General features: G+C 37.3%; 1 protein-coding gene across 2 annotated transcripts in view; it reads right to left on the bottom strand.

Annotated features, from left to right (window-relative positions):
• Positions 1-16,786, bottom strand: part of LOC109041420 (Fanconi anemia group D2 protein) — a 28,616-nt gene extending 11,830 nt beyond the window's left edge. The window contains exons 1-15 of one of the 2 annotated variants that reach the window (XM_019057779.2): positions 16,166-16,786; positions 12,073-12,218; positions 10,818-10,957; positions 10,203-10,335; positions 9,765-9,841; positions 9,452-9,644; positions 8,154-8,359; positions 6,529-6,679; positions 6,065-6,162; positions 4,708-5,198; positions 4,112-4,218; positions 3,545-3,618; positions 2,341-2,463; positions 1,320-1,572; positions 191-339 (exon numbers count right to left, since the gene is read on the bottom strand). In XM_019057779.2, the coding sequence (XP_018913324.2) occupies positions 191-339; positions 1,320-1,572; positions 2,341-2,463; positions 3,545-3,618; positions 4,112-4,218; positions 4,708-5,198; positions 6,065-6,162; positions 6,529-6,679; positions 8,154-8,359; positions 9,452-9,644; positions 9,765-9,841; positions 10,203-10,335; positions 10,818-10,957; positions 12,073-12,218; positions 16,166-16,631 (2,807 nt within the window). In that variant the 5' untranslated portion in view covers positions 16,632-16,786. Of the gene's footprint in view, positions 1-190; positions 340-1,319; positions 1,573-2,340; positions 2,464-3,544; positions 3,619-4,111; positions 4,219-4,707; positions 5,199-6,064; positions 6,163-6,528; positions 6,680-8,153; positions 8,360-9,451; positions 9,645-9,764; positions 9,842-10,202; positions 10,339-10,817; positions 10,958-12,072; positions 12,219-16,165 lie in introns of both variants that reach the window. The other variant, XM_019057778.2, reaches the window with a different exon arrangement.
• Positions 16,787-20,485: the final 3,699 nt, after the last annotated feature.

The raw sequence follows: 20,485 nt of genomic DNA, 5'->3' as shown, positions 1-20,485 counted from the left end.
ACAAAATTGAGATTCCGAACTACTACCGATTTTTTACACATTTCAAAAAAAGAGGAAAGAAGGAATAAATTAGTTTTTCAACTTGACAAAAATTAATTAAGATCAATAAAAATGTGCGCAGGAGTTAGATCTGAGCTCCTCATGGCAAGGCTTTAGAGAACATTTAATGATAAAGACCTAAAAAACTTACTTTTTTCCTTTGTCTGCCGAAGTGACAGGGGACTTTACCGCAGTATGAAAGTGGGCCATTGGCGGGCAATAATCAGGAATGATCATTTTAGGCAAGCACCGAGAGATTTGATTTTGTAACCAGATGATCAGACGGAGCCTCATAACAACCTGCAATGAAAGAACAAGCAGATTTAAGGGTTAGGGTTAAGATAATGATCATACTAAGTCAAAAACACTTTTTATTTTATCCATCATATTACTTAAATCACCTCATTTGACATTCAAAAGTCATTCAATTTCAGACAGGGATGAATCCAAATGAGCTTCATTTTGCAAAATGGAACTATATTTCTCTCGTTTATCCATAACAGAACTTATCTGGATAAGGAAACTAATATGTTGTTTGTAAAATGAGCCAGAAATAGTACCTCCTCATAGTACACTGTAAAATCCAAATAACAAATCCCACAATTCTCATATTGCAGCAAACATAAGGACAGGTAGGAATTAGAAAATGATGAGACTTTCAGAAAAATATGATACCTGACTTAAGAGGAACTTAAAAAAAAGACTCTGATGGTTTTTGGGATGTTGGGCTGTGCAATTATTTATTCCTTAACCGAGAGGCGATTACGACGGGGAACAGAATGCAGTTTCCTGTACCCTCGTCTCCAAGTCAAAGAGAAAGTAAGTCAAACAATAAGTGAGGGGTAAATCGGTTTCATTGATGACTTAAAGTACTGGGCCAATGAACCTTTCATTCACATTTAGAGCCCAGTTTGAATGTACTACAGCTTAACACATTCCTTATCGACGCATTTAAGCATAATTAATCATGCCAGAGTTAGAGAACAGGCACAATTAACAGCAAAATTCAGAAACTTCTAACCAGAGATTCCACCGGATGTCTCTAAGTTGGTAATTTCTATCAATTACATACGTGACTGGTGCTCTAGAATTACTCCTGTGAAGGAGCCACAGAAAGTGCCTCTGTCAGAAAGCAGCGCAGTGGAAATGCACCATTCAACATGTCGTTCACTAAAACTAGTCTTTAAGTCAAACATAAAACGGTTACTATAACTTGCTTGGCAGGGAATGTGTTAAAAAAGAGAGTTCAGAGATAGTCGAAAACGAGATTATTCTCACACCTTATCTCCATTCTCCTTCCGGATGAAACAGGAAAATGCATTGATGATCTCTCGGTACCAATTGACGCAGTAGAATAATGAATTCATGACGACGGTTTGATCATCCGGAGACAAGTTGAGAAATTCGTCCAGAGTTTCCAAGGTGGGCATGGCAACAGGACACACAAGAAGTGCGTCAATTTCGCTCAGGTCTTCGCTTTCAAGGGCTCGCAAGAGTCGCACCAGAGACGGCAAAATCAACAAAGGGAAAAGGCTGACCAAGAAACAAAAATATATGGAGATGACAAAGTTGTTTAAAACTACAACTGAAAGTTCCTCTTTGTGAATCTTGTGGTTCTAAAGGAATCTCTCTCCCAAGTCACCTCTAATCATGGTGAATATTTTTTTTTAAAATGGATTTTTTTCAAGATAGCCGTAAATATTTGTGAAAGATTATTAATTCAGATACATTCATTTGAAATGTCAAAATCCAATTCTACAATCTCATGCTATAAAAATTGCTCTACTGAAAATTTTGCCTACACTGTCACTCCTCTGATGTAAGGACGCATCTCAATTTTTACAGGAGCCCTGTTCTCCGTATAACTCCATGGCCTCTGCAACTCATGTGGAAGAAGAGATACGCCTTTACGTCAGAGAAGCCATAACATGGACTAAGGTCGGTGGACATTGGTTACTGTAAAAGATGGTACTTGGTCTTCAAGAAATTCTGCAATTTTTTTTTTCAATGCCAAAGTTATTTTCTAAAAATTAAGTTGAGAAAGAGTTACTTTTTTATTAGAAATTAAGTGCTGATGAAGATTCTGAAACACCACAATTAAGTGATAATGTATTTTCACCACGAATGTATCATACTACAGCTTCAGATGTCCCAACGTCTATTTAGAATAGTTGTGTCTCAAAGGTTCCTTCATCCTTTCCCCTCTGAATCAGGGAGCCACCTTACACACCCAAAAATACAATTTAAAATCAGACAGCTACATATAAAGAATGAAACTGTCTAAAAAGTGATGATGCTTACACTGAGTCAACAGGGATACGCTTTTCATGGTCTTTGATGACTAAAGATGTTAGGTCCAGAGCAATACCATCTTCCTCGTTCTCTTCCAGACTGAACTGAAGTGCATATTCAAAAGTGTTTTCCCTAGAAAATGAAACAAGGTTAACAAGGAGATAAGCAACAACAGAACACTTCACAACACAACATTTCAGCGATAAAAAAATGCTATTGAACATAGAGCTTTCCCAAAATTATCCTTTTGGCTCCAAACTCTTGAATTAAAAGTTAAAACCATTAGAAGAAACATGAGGAAGGTGACAACTTCAATCATTTGATTGGTAAAAACATGGTGTCTAGAATTCTCAATTTGCTCCATCTCTCCATTTTCCCTAATCATCAAAGATTTCCTCTTGATTTTGACCGGAGTTTCTTGGGAATTTTGACAAAAGTCGTCAATTTCTTCACCTCTCCCTCCATGATTGGTCAAGACCATATCAACCCAGAGTGGCAAATTTAAAAATAAAATCTCAAGGGAGGAAAGAAAAGAGGTTCTCTGTTTTTAACACAGATTTCTGCACGATTTCACTGACATTTCCTGTATTTTTCGTTCCCTGGTTAATCCCGTATTTCTAGATCCTGGAAATCATGGGTGAGAGCCTCCTGGACATTTACCGCAGACTAAAAAAATTATTTTGTACAACTGATTTTTTCGGAAGAGTATGGCTGCTGTCACAAACACAATGTGACCAAGTTCGCATGCGCCAAGACTCATAGTTGGTAGTGAGGAACTGGCAACTGCCCATTTTTCTCGCAAATGTCAATCAAACGATTTGCATGGCAGCAACTTATTATCAAAGACAAAGATCCATTTGGTTCCTCGTGGTTGCAGGCTTGTTCGCTGGTGGAATGACCTTCCACAGGAGCTGCAAAATGGTTTAGATTTGGTTCGTCTGAAGTTTTCAGCAAGTAGGTGGGCTTTATGTACTTATGAATAGTTATTATGTCATCTTATTTTGTTGTAATGTTATGCTCCCATACTTGTGCTGTATTGTTATAAAGTTTTATTTTCCCCTTGAATATTCGTTTCTTCGTCAGTCCAATGTTAAATTGATAAATGAATGAAATATTTCCAAATTTTGCAGATAAATTTCAAGAGTTCTGAAGAAATCAGTGCCTCTGACACGTCAACAGCAGAGAATCATCAGATCAAATAAACACTACTTACTTCCTAGAGAAGTCTGGTACACTGATCAAAAAGGACTCCTGCAAATTATTTTTCATGGCAACAGAGACACGATACTGCAAAAGAAAAGCAAAAGAGCAAATTATTACAGTCTTCAAATCTACTAATATCAATCTGCCATCATGAGATTGATGATATCTTTCTGAGTTGTTTCATTTTATCCACTATTGGACCTATTTCACTACTAAATCAGAAAGATGACCGCTATGAAACTGCTGATTATTTGCAATGATTTTTGACTAACATTTCTTGACAATGCCTCGATCGAGGACCCAACTTCTACATACCTATTCCTGGGAGACCCTTGCATTGCATCTGTTGCATACTTGCAATAGATATCATATTCTAACCACCCAAAAAGCTGTTTTTTTATTCTCATTCATGAATTGCTCCTAAAAATTAACTTTGATACCTCAAAATATGAGTTTCTTATCAAATTTGGTGCCAAAAGAGTAGGCCATTGGGAAATACTTGAAACTTGAGTGAAAGTTGTTGCTGGAAAAATTCGTTAAGGGTTGGAAGTTTGATTGAGCGTTTAGTAGTCTTTACCAAGAGCACCCGGTCCAAATTCTTTGTTCGGAAAATGAGTTTTGAAAGCTGATCAAAAAACAAGCCCTGTGCTTCAGGGTTTAATCTTGTACTGGCCATAACGAGATCTGAAAAAAATAAATTTAAAATAAAATTTTAATCATTAGCACAGGCACCTAAAAAAAATAGGCTCATTAGACAGCTTTTTCTCACAGCACAAAAGGGAGGTACAGTATTAATAAAAATAGTATGGTAACTTTATGATTAATTTTTTTTTTAGTCAATTTGCAATTTCTAACTTATGTTAATTTCTGGAAATATATGAACTTATTTAGATACAAAGGAACTGAATCGCATAATAGAGAAAAATGCGTTAGGATTACTTTTAATCTTAAGCGTGAGTGACTCACGCCCTTTTCCACCTTTTTTGATGAGTCTAGACAGATACTACTTAAATATAATAGAGCTAATGCTCTAAAATGCTCTAAATATACCAGAGCTATATCTCTTACATTCTACCTTTTAGAGGAATGAAACTGCCCTGATCACCTAATCACCATTACGAATGATACATAGTTCAATATTTGTAGTATTTTACTTTAATTATAAATAATTACCTAGCAAAGGAAAAGCTCTTTTTGCTCTATCTGTGAGTGGCACGTCAATTTCACTGGCCCGATCAGGCCATTCATTCTCCTCACTGTTGGGGACACTGGCTATGTGCTTAATGATCATGACTGTTGACACCACTCCGTTGCGCACTGTACTGACTTGTGAACTGGCCAGCTGTTTACGTGCCAGCATATTGAGCTCATCTTGAAGTGCATAACAGTCCGTGTTGACATCATCGCTGACGGAGGAATATGCGATGCGCGAGAGCGTGTCCATGAGCATACGAACCTCATTCAGGCCGATCTCATTGAGTTTGTTGAGCAGCGATGTGAGGAGAACTGCAAAGTTTTTGAGCTTGCTGAGCTGGGTTTCGGCCAGCTGATTCAGGATTTGAAGAGCAGACCGAGTGTGCATTGCGTCGCCTGCGCCAACATACATTAATAACTCCGTTACGATCCACTTACACCATTGTCCAGACACGTGACTGAAGCAGTTGCTGCCAACAGAGGAAAATGAGGATGATTTCAGATTTTGAAAAAAGGAAAATACTGAATTTTTGTGTTGTTGAAGTAACCAGGCTAAAATGACGCCCATTTTCATAACTAAGTTAGTAATCTCTTGAGGTAAATGATAAAGAAAAAGAAAAAGTAAGGGGAAAAAGGTGAGAAAAGGCAAGAATTGAAAATTGCTAAATTGTTATAACATAAATGTATTTTAAAATAATTTTATTTTTGATATGATGTTCTTGGCTTCTCTCTACCGAGGATATCCTTTATCTTTAATTTAAAATTTTTTTAAGGCAACGAAGTTATGGGTATTGATGCAAAGGCAGGGGAACCCTATCGAGGGCAAGCTTTTGGGAAGACAAAATATTTCGAATTACGTATCTAGCATAGCTTCTAATCTTTGGTTACCTTCTTCCAATGGTAAGGTTGGAAAAATTTGAAAGTCTTATGTATTTCTTGCAGGGCTGGATTAAAAAAATTCATGCACTTGAAGAATTTTCTATACTAGCTGGGAGTAAGACTCAGCATAACTATTTAATAAAACATAGATCATTTACATGTCTCTATGTGACTGGAAAAATTTGATTAATGAGTATGGAGTGTCATTATTAAGTTTGGACTTTCGTAGCATTTCATCTTACTCTCTTTGAATGTTTAAGGTTACTGTCTCTAAAGTGGAAGGACTTCAATTCATAGAACTGAGATGATGTTTTTCATGAAAAAAAATAACAAGTAATTTCACAAATCATAGAGCAGAAATCAAAAATTAAGATTTAATTAGAAAAGGATTTACATTCTCAATCATCTTGATGCTCTTAGACTTTCTATGACTGAACCAGTGCTGTGGTGAACTTACCAGTAAAGATCAGATGCAAATTCAGTAACAACAACTTCTGGACACTTAAGAAGCACTGATGCAATTTTCATCAAAGATGCAAAATTATCTTCAACTATCTGAAAGAAAAAGTAAAGAAAGACAGCAAGTTAGCTGGAACTATGATTCCTTCAGTAATTGTGTCTGAACTAACCAAAAATTGATCATAGTATTTTCAAGTGTTCATGATTTCGCAAATAACATAATTTTCATGTGGAAGCAAACTGTCTTTTTTTCAGAGCTTTTTTTTCTTGGGTTACTGTTTTCAAAGTCCTTCAGGGTGGCCCTCCCATTTTTAAAATTCCATTTTAAGTATTTTTATTTTTGTACCCTAGCGCTGAATGATTTTCTTGGGCTACTTCTATGGCTGTGTTTCATTTAAAATGTTTGTGATATTGATTCATTCTGTTTAAATATTGAAGGCAGAGTAAGAATACAAATCGTACCAGAAGGAAAGACTCAAAAACATCCTCCATGACTGCAATTTTCAAAACTCCTTTGACAATTTTTGTGCGGAACAATGTTTCAAGCTTTGTCTTTCTTGTTGTGTTGGCAGCAATTGAGTACATGATCAGCAGGACCACAACATCTAGTGCCCTGAAACATGATGAAATGAATACCATGACACATTAAAATCTTTCGATTCAGCATATTTTATTGCGATCAATGACAGACTCTCTCCAAAGTGTGCTTCATTCTTCATTAGTATTTAATAATGCTGTTAGGAATTCATGAAAGCAGTGAAACGTGCAGTGGAGTGGGAGGAATAAGAAATGTCAAAGAATCCTGTTTAATACCGAGACATCTATGTTACCTTAAAATAAATGAAAATAATTTTGTGCTACCATTTGGTCTACGTTCTCTTATAATGGGTATGAGATATGTTTAATGCTCCGCAACCTGTGACAAGATACAATAATAACAATTTAACCAGCAAGCAACAAGGCTAATTTTCACAAAAGTACCACCAAAACGTTTCGCCTGAAAACTCAGCCTTCCTCAGTTGAATTTAACAGTAAAAATTGTTTAAAAAATCTAAAAACTTAGTACTTGACTGTACCTTTTAAAGCGAGAAAAATGTTGTAGTCGACGTTTTGGTGGTATTTATGTGAAAATTAGCTCTGTTCCTCGCTGTTTAACTTATTATTGTAAAATGGGTACATTGCTTCTTGTGCAGTACTGGAAAAGGTATCATCGACAGGTTTTTGCGAGGAGTAAGTAGTATTTCCGTTAAAATTGAACATTTGGATAGATATGCCCTTTAAAATCTAAAAAGTAAGATTCAACTATCTTGAAACAATTGCCTAGTAGACAAGGAGCAAATTTAAGCATCAAGATTTACAAGTCCTCATCAAAAATTTAGGTAGAAAACGATTTGGGTGACAAAAATTGTTGAAAGTAACTCCTAACAAAGATATTAGCGTTTTTCAATGCATAAATTTAAACTTTCCGCTCATTGAAAAATCTGTTCTCCTTGCATTTAAGTCCACACTAAACGTTACCATAACATTCTCGGCACTATAAAAATATAGCAACCTCAATCTGGGGGCTTAGGCTCAGCTGTTACGCGTTGTTTACTTCTTGAACAACACAGGGCAGGGAAGGAACACAGTTCTATGAAGGAGCCTACCAAAACCGTTGCAGTGTGCAATTTGAATCGCTTCGACTATGGTTTTTCAAAACCAGTGCTCAATAGAAACGTCGTTACTTTGGTTAGTAGTTGTTTTCAATAATTTTTGTTGCGTAAGTCATATTCGACATGAAATTTTGGAGAGGAGACATGTGTCAGAATGCTTCAATTGGTACTTTGTGCAGTGGTCCATTCCGAGACATACAACTGACTCATCATTCCACTTTTTACAATGTGATTGAAACATAATACAGAAAACACTACACAACAACACACACCAAAAATTTGATCATGGGTCACTGATGGCAACCTTCCATTTGAAATCAACCTTTTGACATTCTCTGAAAATAAATGGATGTGGTCAGAATGAATTTCATGGTGGCATTAGTTATTAATTTTGCTAGGGTGTCAAATGCTCTGAAGAAATGGAATGTAACTCACTTCATTCCTCCAGGATTAGAGATATTCTCAATATTTTTCAGCCAAGTGTCTGCTAGAACTTTGGATACAAGAAGTCCATAACGTATCATGTTAAAACATAGTTTCTTGGAGGAGGCAATATCTGCTGGTTTGGCATTTTGAGTGCGTGTCTGTGACAAGGCTGGAATCACAGAGGGGAAAAGCTCAAGCCTCAAACCATTGATGACCTGAAAATGACAGGAACGAACATTTTCCAGATGAGAGATATGAGAGAATATTCAAAGTAAGGATCTCCTCTTTTTAAGTGATACAAAGACTCACAAGAAAAGATATTGTTGAAATGTAGATGAGATATCTCATCTAGTTGAATGTGACACTGATGACCATGTTGGCGAACAAAAATGGTTTGAGAGGAGGAACGGAATCTAGACACTGGGCTATAGATGATGGTCTACGAATTAATTTTTGAACAGAAAATCAGAGCTACCAGCAAAAAGTAGCTTGGAAGTTTCGGAAAATATAGATGGGGACAGCTGAATGACTTTAAGACACATCACAAATGGAACAATTTTATTAGTGAGCTACCCATTTTCTTTTGTGTTCCACCAAAAATCTGTGAGAGAGCACTGTAATCCTTTTGGTACAAGGTTTGTGCAGCTGCATGAATGAAAAATTATGTACCTTTTAAGCTCCTTTGGAAGAATTTTTGAGCACTTTTAAAGACTTTTTTTATTATTTATTCCTGAACGCACAGTTTCCTCTCAGCACCATAATTCTTGAAGATGAGGATTTTGTCAGTTCTTTTATTTTGCTTGAAGTTTACTGACACAAAAAGCTTTGAATGGTTCCGCATTGGGGCAGTGCAGCACAGCTTTCGCCACTGCTGCCAAGAGTAGGAGTCTATGGCAGCAATTTTTGATTCGCACGGAAGGTATTTCCTTTACAATTTGAAATCTTTTCAAAAGATCCATTTGACATCAAATGCTTCTCTTCAACAAGCATCCACCGCTGACAATTAGTAAAGGGTAAAATTCGAGAACTTTTCAAGCACCTTCCAAACAATCAAAAACTTTCAAGGCGTTTGAAGAAAATTTCAAAATCTAGCACATTCCGAGCACTTTTCAAGGCTTGTAAAACTTGTGATAATCTTCTAAGTTTCTGATGTAGAGCGTTTTTTCTCAGAAAAAAAGCCTGACAAAATAAGTTTTTCACCCATAAAACGACTCCATTTGCGCTGAGTTACAAAGCTAAGCCAATATTCATTTCTTCTTGACCTGACCTCCCTCAACAAAAAAGCGATTTTATCAAAAGCTACTCACTTCGTTTGCTTCGTCCACTGATGAGACTGATACAAGGAACTTAACCATACTCGGCAAATATTCGACAGGAGCTCGCCGTAAACTACGGAGTAGTGACTGCTGCACTTCTACCCTCGTCTCAGATTGGAGTGAAAGATTTGTCAGAGCATCCAGCACAGCGGTTGTTAAGGCAGGTTTTTCTCTTAGCAATTTGCTGAAAGAAAAATACAAATCTAATAAAAACCCAACTTGCTTTAGGATCTCCTCACCCGTATTAGATAAATTCTAATGGATACACACATTTTTACCTAATAGCATTACTGTAACAACTTACCTCAGCTCTGATGCAGCATTGAAATGGTCCATGTCTCCGATTATGTCAGGTAGACATACAATAATTTCTCTTTGTACCTGAAATCATGAAATTATTTTCATTATGAAAGGTTCAAAAATTTTATGAAATATATACCGAATTGATTTCTATTCTTTCTGAAATTTTTCCGAATATTTAAGGCAAAAAAGCAAGGATGAGGAAAATTATTTATTTCCAATTTTTGCAGGATGTTGGAAGAAGGTCTTCACAGTTTTCCTACCAACTCAAAAATTTTAATCAATCATAATTCTGAATATGCCCATATGTTCCATGCTCTTCTAAATACAAGTCCAGGATCCCTCACTTTCTGCATTTTACAATTATAGAGCCATTAAAATCGACAATTTTTTTTTTTATTTAACTCCCTGTGACAGAAATTGAACATAAAATATAACTTACCACAGGATTATCACAGGCATGTATGATATCGAATAGCTGTGTGTTCATTTTGCCTGGGTCCGAGATTTTGTTGAGAAACCTGAAGGACTGAAGAATCATTCGAATCCATGTGACAGTAGAGACATCTGAGTCACTGCTGAAAAAGCCAAAGATGAAGCTGAAGTGTGTTTGATAAAAAAAGGAACGAAGAAATTCAGACACAGATCTGAGTCCATTTAGAGTGTATTGGAATAGATTAATGGATAAGAATTTTGGCAAAAGAAGGGTTCTTCAAATAATTAAAAAAAAAAGATATTGGCGCAATTCCATAGAGGAATTTCTACAGACATTTTGGCATAAACAGCACTCGAGGAATCTTAGATAAAATTGAAAATATGAAGAAATAAAGTTTCCATATTAAAACTTATGGTTTTGAGAAAATTATACTTAGGGTTTCACTCATCTGCCATTATTATGGCCCAAAATTGTCTAATGAAATTGTGTTCTATTTCAGCATAAAAAGAAACTTAACTGCATGCAATTCATTCTATGGGATATTAGTTGCTTCAAGCACAACAGGAAATAAATGCCACCTGACTTGTAAGAACTGAAAATTCACAAGAATTGAGAACTTACGAATCTTCATCCATTGCTATTTCGCCCATTTTTTCTAGCAAATATTCCATTAGTTTAGGCTCTAGGCAATCCACTTGGAGCAAAAGATGGACCAGGCTGTCTTGTGTGTGACCTCGGGCAATGTTGCAGTCCTCTCCAGTCTGGAATTTCCATCAAACAGCATGAACATTTTCAGCAGCAAACACAAACAAAGCGATGATTATTCCCTACTAATTTCTTGTGGATGAGGAGATCCAAAAATGATTGGATAAAAGCAACCAGTGTATGAGAACTCATGGTTTGCGTATACATGATATTCTCATGACTTGGTGTCCTCTACGGTATTGGTGATTTGTTGATACGGCACTGATGAGTGGGGGTTGAGCTGAACGAAAGCAAAATAAGAGGGGAAAAAAATCTGTACAGCGAGGGGGGGTGAGTGATATGTGCAGAGAACTGGAAAAAAAACGAAAAAAAATCCAAGAAAAATAGTGGGAGAACTTTTACTTCTCAAACAAATGAAGCAGTTTTTGATGAGAATTTGCAAGTCCTTTAGTTTTTAGTTCAAAAAACATTGCTGCCAGCAAGAAAGGCTCACTACAGCTGCTCCAGAAGATTTGCCACAGTGCTTAGGGACAATAATTGAAAAGGATTCCAAAATTTGCCCGATTCCGTGCTGTAGCTGTTATACATTTCACTTTCTTTTGTACACACGTTGTTGATGACATTATGTGCGATCATATCAAAGATAAATATTATAGTTCTCTCCAATGAAAATAGCTACCAAGACTTTAACCCTTTATTATATGAACTTTATTTCATTACTACTATTACTTTGTAGTACCATCAACCCTAGCCTATCACATTCACCTGTGCCTGTACGTACACCGCCTCGCCAATCGGCGTTCACTCATGTATTAGATACATTACTTGAGCTCTACGAGAACATCATCACTGCCAGTTGGCATGCCCATCTAGTGGCTCTACTTTGGGACACCACCAGTCAGGAATCTTCCATGGCATCATCTTTGCTTCAACTTTACTGCCATACCCAATTTTTCAAATGCAAATATTTGTGCAGATTTTCCTATCATTTTGAAAAGAGGCAGAGTAAACGCCAAACAAGTTTACAATATTTTACAATGAGACAGAGGATCCTCCGTTTTGATTATTGTATTATCTTCAAATTATAAAATAAAAATGATAGGATTTTCGATCTACCTCTCGAAGAGCATAAACTTATTTGCCGTGGAATTCAACAAGAATAAGAATATACCTGAGTAGGTGACAGTGCTTTGAACAGTAACTTCCTGTCTTCATGATATTTTTCAAAGTCTTTCATAAAAATGGAGACATTTTTATCAACAGGTCCTGACTTCATAGCTTTGGAAACGTTATTGATGAAGATCGCCTGGTCCTCATCTAAAAACCATAAAAAATGTCCGTTAAAATAAACCAAGAGAGAGTAAATTAGGAAAAATGAAAATGACAAATTATGTAAAAATTGTACAATTCACATTATTTGTGTAGAAGAAGAGTTGCGACAAAACCTTTCGGCTAGAGGTAACCAAAGCTGTATGAACAGTTCGATTAAATCCTGACTAGGGGAGTGAGGATTTTTGGAATTCAGCCTTCGTTTCTCTTGTTATCAGAAGATCGACAGTGTAAGTCAGCAATCACATAACTCATACTTTATTTTTTAAACAGAAAACTACTCAACAGCAATTCTTTAAAACTGCCATGATTTTTCTTCTCTGTGTGAATATTCTGCAAAAACTCCAAGGAATGATGTCGATTTGTTCTTCTATTTAAAAAATACCATAGAGACGGAGATTTTCTGATGCCGCAAACAAGATATGTGATTGAGGACTTACACCGTCAAGATGCCTCAAATGGACTGGTCACTATATTCTATAGTGAAATTTCACCTTCTTCCAGGAGAGTCCTTGAATTATTGCATCAGATCAACCCCTGAAAAATGTCAATGCCAAACAAACATGCATCACACGTTCTCCCATTAGACGCATGTTAAACCACAGCCAAGTGTCATCTACTTGCGTGATGTCACACAGAGATAAGTAAGGTCTCTCCTATTACATAGGTAACATTATGGCATCCTGAAATTTACTTAGATCCTTCTGGGGCATTGAATTGCCTTCTGCAAAGGGAAGGTAATTGAATGAGATTAGCTGTATCAAGAGTAAGCTCTAGCTGTTCTTTCAACTTTCCAGGATGAAAAATATGAAGGTGACAATAGGGCTTCAGACCTATGTTCTGTCCTTAGGTACATACTAAACCAAATGAACCTTGATTCCTCATTCCTGACGGCTTGATTTGCCAAAACTGCACTGGAAAAAATGGTATGCTGTTTTAGCACCTAGGATGTCAGAAATGTGTCTGGTGATCCTAGGATGCTGCCTTGACTGCCCACGCAGTTGACTTTGCATTTAGAGGATGTAAAGTTAACTGCGAGGGCAGTAAAGGCAGCGTCTTGCGATCACCAGACACATTTTTAACAACCTAAGTGCTAAGATAGCATATTATTTTTTTCAGTGTGGCTGGCTGTTGACTTCAGATAGCTGGGTGAGTTCAAATAAGCGTCTAATTTGGTGTCCCGACCTGTTTTAATCGTCATAATCTGAGAAACATAGGCAGATCAAATTTTTTTCTCATTTTCCACACTATTGTTGACTATTACATGCTGTTTCCCACTTTATTTGGACTGAAATAAAAATTTAGGAGAACTTTGAATGTGCAAATTGCCTACATTTGTCCCAAATTTGCGTGTCCCCCGTGCCTGGTTCTTGACTTTAAATCGATGTTGCAGCATAACTAGAGTGATTATTTAAGAAAACTTTATCGGAGATGATAGGTAATGCTTTTGAATTTGAGAAAAAAAATATGTCAATTTATTTTTTGCTCCATCAATAACTTTTTCATGCGCTAGAATCATTGTCCCGAGCAACAGTCAGCAACAGCCAGGAGAGACGTGGCAACGATGTAATAAGCTCTAAATGATTGCCGTAACGTTGAGGTTTTTCCAAAAACGACTTTTTTTGTTTTGATTGAATAGTTCACACGTCGTAGATGGCAAAAATTCTGAAATTCGCAAATTTTTGTGCAAGATTAACGCCATTAATGATGCCAAACAGAATGCTATACATGATAACTAACAGGGCGTCAAGCATACACACACACACTAATATCAGCTCGTAAAATACTTTCGAAGTGTGCGTTAGGGAAAATTTTCTCTAATTCCGATCCTCTAGGACGTGCTACTAAATATTCCGTGAAAAAAAACACCAAAATTGTCTTTACTGTTAGAGATAAGCTTAAAAAACAGCTTATTCCATCCTGTCCCGTTCCATCTTGTCCCGTTCCATCCTGTCCCATATGTTTCCATCCTGTCCCATGCTGTCCCAGTTTAGTGGGACAGAGTGGAAAACTGTTACAACTGAGACTTGCTTGTTTAAGCCCTGTAGGCGCTCTTTTCTACCGATTTAAGTGAAACTTGGTACCCGGGAGTATTTTTCAATGGGGAACTCGAATTTTCAGTCGAATTTTGAAAATTCGAAAATCCAAGATGGCGGACATGACCTTAAATGCTATCGCAGCGCCTAATCAACTGGGACTTGTTTGTTTAAGCCCTGTAGGCGCTCTTTTCGACCGATTTAAGTGGAACTTGGTACACGGAGGTATATTTCAATGGGGAACTCGAATTTTCAGTCAAATTTTGAAAATTCGAAAATCCAAGATGGCGGACATGACCTTAAATGCTATCGCAGCGCCTAATCAACTGGGACTTGTTTGTTTAAGCCCTGTAGACGCTCTTTTCGACCGATTTAAGTGGAACTTGGTATACGGAGGTATATTTTTCAACGAGGAACTCGAATTTTTAGTCGAATTTTCAAAATTCGAAAATCCAAGATGGCGGACATGGCCTAAAATGCTATCTCAGCGCCTAATCAATCGATTAACGCAAAACTTGGTACCCGGGAGTATTTTTGAATGGGAAACTCGAATTTTTAGTCGAATTTTCAAAGTTCGAAAATCCAAGATGGCGGACGTGGCCTAAAATGCTATCTCAGCACCTAATCAGTCGATTAAAGTGAAACTTGGTATCCGGGGGTACTTTTCAATGGGGAACTTGAATTTTTAGTCAAATTTTCAAAATTCGAAAATCCAAGAGGGCGGACATGGCCTAAAATGCTATCTCAGAGCCTAATCAATCGATTTACGCGAAACTTGGTACCCGCGGGTATTTTTGAATGGGAAACTCGAATTTTAGTCAAATATCCGAGATTCGAAAATCTAAGATGGTGGCCGTGGCTTAAAACACTATCTCGGTGACTAATTAATTGATTTTAATGAAACTGGACCGGAAAATCTTGGTATAAGGAAAAGAAAGGAAATTTTAATAGGGGAGCAATAGGGTTTCCTATGTATCTTAGGCTAGGAAATCGAAAAATTCCTGTGTTTTGTCCATTGTGCATAGATTCTCCCGGAAAATTGACTCTTCTGGAAAAGCTAGATTTTTAAGGAAAATTCCGATTTCTCCGGAAAAATTCCGAACTTTCCCAGGATAAATCGCATTGATCCAGGTAAATGGAGTTGTTCTTCAGAATCAGCGCCAAAAATCTACTCCGAAACCATTGGTAAATCTTCAGAAAATCAAAAATAAAAAAAAAAAAAGTTGACCGGTGTAATTGTTATGTTAATGTAAGTCCTCAAACTTTTCCTGGCTTTATCACCACTTCAGCGGGTACACGCCCACTCGAAGTTTTAAAATTCGGTGTTTTTGATCCATTTTGTACTGCAATATTCCAAGAAATAAAAGCTTCTTCTCGTGTGAAACGAAAACAGTGCGCATTTTGATAAACAGACGGAACTGTCTAAAAGACAAGCGGAATAAGCTCCAGATATCTTTCATGACGGATGAATTTTTTCTTAATTTTTTTGGTTCTGCAAGATATGAAAGGGTTACATGTTTTCAATTATGCTTTAATTTAGTGCCCGACGATGATTTTATGACAATTGTGTTCAATTTTTAATTAAAAGTATTATATGTCACCTCTGAGATGAAAATTTAGGAAATCAGGCAAAATTACGGCAAATTTTGGGAAGTGATACACTTCACGGTGGAAATTCGGGTTTAAGCCCAACTATTAAGCTCGACGAGCTATATTTCCTAAGTCTACACCTAATGATAGTCAAAATAAAGTTTGGTTTGCCCAAAAATTCAGAAAAAAATTTTGGGAGGAAATAGAACCTGGAATTTGACCCTTATTTGAATTCACCCAGCTACCTCTCAACAGTAGCACATGTCAAATAAAGTATATAAAGCAGAAAACAATTGAAGTCTTACGTACTTAGGATGTTTGGCGAATCATCTTGCTGCAAAAAAAATCCTGCCGTAACTACTATGTCTTCCATGTATGATAAAATTTGTTTTGAATGCATCTCTTTGTACTGCTCTTTGCTCTTTCCATGGTCTCTTTTCACTTTCTTAGCACGTGGTTCAGGAGACCGTGGTGGTTTACCAGGTGATTTGAAAACGTTCATCAATTCATCTGTGTCCATGCCTTCATCCACAGGGTCCGAATCAGGAATATTCTCTGTTCCTTTTTTCGGCGTAGAGGCAGGGGGAATTTTATCAAAGAAGTCTTGAGAGAGTATGGTGGTTCCATCTGAACTGGTACTGCTGGGACGGTTTTGAATGTCTTGCAAGGCACTTCCCACTGAGGATTGGGAGGAATCTGAGGGAGGCTGAACAGATGGCTTCTGTGAGGGCGCTCGGAGTCCGACTCCTAAGCCCTTTGGTCTTCTTTTGTACATGGTATCGACCAACTACCTTAGTCTCCAAATGATATCCTCTACTTTACCTTTGTCCATGCACTTTGGAATTCAGCAATATACAAAATTTGATTCAGAATAATTTTCAAAGAATGCACTGGCCACTAATTAACTGCTATGAAGGGACAAGTATGATTATAACATAACGAACCAGAAAACAGAAACGCGTGTGATTTCCCGCGTTTATCAGCCGGTATGCTCACCACTCATCAATGACCATCGCGCGCGCGCGCAAAACTCGTGTACCTGCCTGACGCAGCTCTGAGCTCGCTGCTTATCTTCTCGCGATTTCTACTCCTATGCAAGGCGGGCACGGATAAAATTTTTTAATCATCTTCAGAAATTACTAAAATCAGAATCTGACGCTGACGATCATGATTATTGGAGACAACAACAGGAGTCAAAGAAAGTAAACAAAACAACGTGAATGAAATTAGGTTAGAATTTCGTGCACTCTCATCAATCATCCGTGAGCAATCAACACTGAGAGACACCAAAGCACCAGATTTGTATAGTGCTGCGCTCTGTCGTGGTGAGTTTGCATTAGTTTCTTCTGTGCTTCTCGGTGCTCCGTGGTTCCGTCATCCGTGCTCCTGCTTGTCTTGTCTCAATCTGCACGTCAGTTTTCAGTTCGCCCTCTTTACGTGTTTTCGAATTTATGAAATCCGTCTGCGTGCCGTGTTGGTACAAATTACTTTCGTCAAGTTCATTCTAATATCTCAAGTTTACATGAGTGTGTGTTGTTCTTTCCTAGGCGCTCACTTTATTCACTCAAGGCACAGTTTTTTGGATTATCAACTTGCCCCTGCCAGGTAATTGCTGTCATCTGTCTCATTTACCTACGCATCTAAAATTTATTTTCCCTCATTATTGATTGTCAAGGTCTCTGAAGTCTACTTTGTCTCTAACAATTTTGCCCTCTTCGCTCTTCATTTGACAGTCATTTTTCTCTCATCTTGCAGGGTATACAATCAGGTTTAGGCCGAGAACTATTATCATTTGTACACCTGTGAAGAGAAGAGTCAACCACCTTTATCTATTTTATTACGACAGGTGTTCAGTGTCGAAGCATAGCTATCAAATTTTGGTGCAGAGTATTATTTACTATCCGAGGACCACCTTTTGCTTTAAGTCCTCCTGTTTCACTCTTAATGGTGACTATGTAACCCATAAGAAAAATTAGATCGGTCAAAAAGTCAGTTTCGGTTGATCTGAGAAAGTTGTTTGAAACCCCTTCATTTCGTAGTCCAGGTCACAGTACCTTCCGAAGTAAGCTAGAATCCATGTTTTTAAGATAAAGCATCATTTCTTGTTATAGGTGATGCTATCACAATTGGAAATGTGGCCGGGTGATAATCTTTCAGTAGATAATTAACCTCACTTTTTGAAATGTGTCTCTCTATTTTCCCTGTAATCAAAACTAATAGTATGAGCTCCGTTGTCGAAACAAACTGTTTGAGACCATTTGCTAACCATTTGATCGATCTAATAGTGTTGTTGGACTCTGTTTGAATCACCCAGAATTTCAACAGTTGAATGTCCAACAGTTGTACCAAATGCTCAATACTCTCGAGAGGTCGATGGTGACCGTTGGGTTGCATTTGCAAACAGATGAACCTAATGGAATTGGATACGTTTACTTTGACAACGCAGCTATGGTTTTTCTGTCAATTGCATGGAAGAAATTTGGGGTGTAGTTCGGTACTCGGGCTCCTTTTTAGACCCATCAACGGTACTCCCTACGCAGTTCGGTACTCGGGCTCCTTAATTTAAACTTATTTAGAAGAACATACGCCATGATTTGACGCGGCGCCTACGTAAACCCAATATCCACAAGCCTGAGTAGCCCAACCTAAGGTAACTTACCTGACGTAACGTAACCTAACCTAACCTACGGGCCCACAGTAGTCCTGTAGGTTAGGTTACGTTACGTTACGTCAGGTAAGTTACCTTAGGTTGGGCTACGTAAGGCAATGCTCGGGTAAGTTAGGTTAGGTTAGGTAAGGTTAGGTTAGATTAGGTTAGATTAATTTATATTTCATTTTTTCCTCTAAATAATACTTTTTATTACAGAATACACGACAACATCGTGAGCAGTAACGAATAACAAAGAATTCTTTTAATAATGAGAAGAACTTTTTTTCTCGTGTGAAAACACGAAAATTAAAATCAATTAAGGATTAAAATTAAACAGGTATTGGGGGAGTGTGCGCGACATTTGCAATTGTGTTCAATAGTGATAAGAACGGATCACGATTTAGGCGCCGTTGCTCTCGATGCCATAGAAATTCGCAGAGGCGGTCTGCTAATGCCTCGCGCACGTTACGGGCGTTACGGGCATCGTATGTTCTTCTAAATAAGTTTAAATTAAGGAGCCCGAGTACCAAACTGCGTAGGGAGTACCGTTGATGGGTCTAAAAAGGAGCCCGAGTACCGAACCTCTTCCGAAATTTGTTGTTATTGATCCCTCACCCTGAAGAATAAAGAGAGGTAAAAGTAAACCTGAATATCTCCCCTGCAATAAACTTTTACATGCGTTTACAAACTCTAAAGGTTTTCACTTTTCTTCAAAGCAGTTTTGGGGCACCTAGATCTGCTGATAAGAGTGATCATAGCGTCGATGCTCTTGAGCTTTCCCCTGGTTCGACTTAAAAAGTTAAGAGCCCAAATTAAAGCTGGGAGAGTTCCAAATACAACGGTGTGTTCTCATGATTCAATTTTGAAATAATGATTTAATGAAAGGTGAGGACATCATAAGTCTAATAGCATGGTCAGTTTTTCACTGGCATTAACACAATAAAATCTATGAGAGATCTTACTCTCTGGATGACTCTCATGACGCTATCAGCATGGACCGGCTGTAACGGAGGCTCAGCAAGTCATATTTACCTACAACCGAAAAAAGGGTTGAAGTCTATTCCTCCGTACAAATGAGTGTTTAGAACTAAGTTTAACAACTATTTTCAGGTTCAAAATATTTTTCTCTTAAACTATTTAAGTAACTGGAAAATTTTTACCATCATTGGAATTCAAGACCACTGTAAGCTAATTTTCTCCCAAAATGCGACTTGAGTTGTTTCTGCAATACTCAGTAGATATAGTCGAAGCCCTACACTATTCTGCCGTGCTTAGGAAGAACGCTACTTAAGCCTTCAAACGTTGCTATATTTCCTTCAATAATAAACAAATCTACAGCGAAAATTGTGAGTATTTTCCTCCATAATATTTGTCGATTTTGTTCGAATTTTTTCTAAAATATCTGAATATTACAAGAAAAAATCAACATATATTTCATTATAAAAAAAACATTATCGGGAGAGGTTTGGCAACGTCTGGAGACTCATACGGCGTTCTTCCTTAACAGTATTTTCCACGCGTCTTTTTCCAAAGTTCCCAATGCAAGCAGACTTCTCATGTTAAACGTGTCCAAACTTAGATCGAAATGGAGACTTTGCACACAAAAATCGTATTGCTTCATATGAGAGTGCTTAACGAGCTGAGTCCGCAGTATTTTTTACAAATTTTTTTCTGACATGAGCCATTGGAGAAAAATAAATTTAAAAGTGAGAAAATGTGCCGCCTTATCACGTCATCTGGCGGCATTTTCCATTTTAACACGTGTATTTTAGCAGATCAGGTTATTTTGTCATATTTTCTTCAATAACTGTCCAATTTCGAAATCAAGGATACACTGAAAAAAAATCTCATTGTATTTGCTAAGAAAAGGGTAAAATTACCAAGAATTCAGGGTTCTATTTGATCCCAGTTTTTTCTTGGTAAAATTACCATTTATGGATTTGGTAATTTTACCGAGATAAAATGGCAAAGTTACCGGG

This window comes from Bemisia tabaci, unplaced genomic scaffold (genome assembly GCF_918797505.1).
Source record: "Bemisia tabaci unplaced genomic scaffold, PGI_BMITA_v3".
NCBI classification, from domain to species: Eukaryota; Metazoa; Arthropoda; class Insecta; order Hemiptera; family Aleyrodidae; genus Bemisia; species Bemisia tabaci.
Note: the sequence above shows the minus strand (reverse complement) of the source record. Positions and strands in the feature narration are given on the sequence as shown.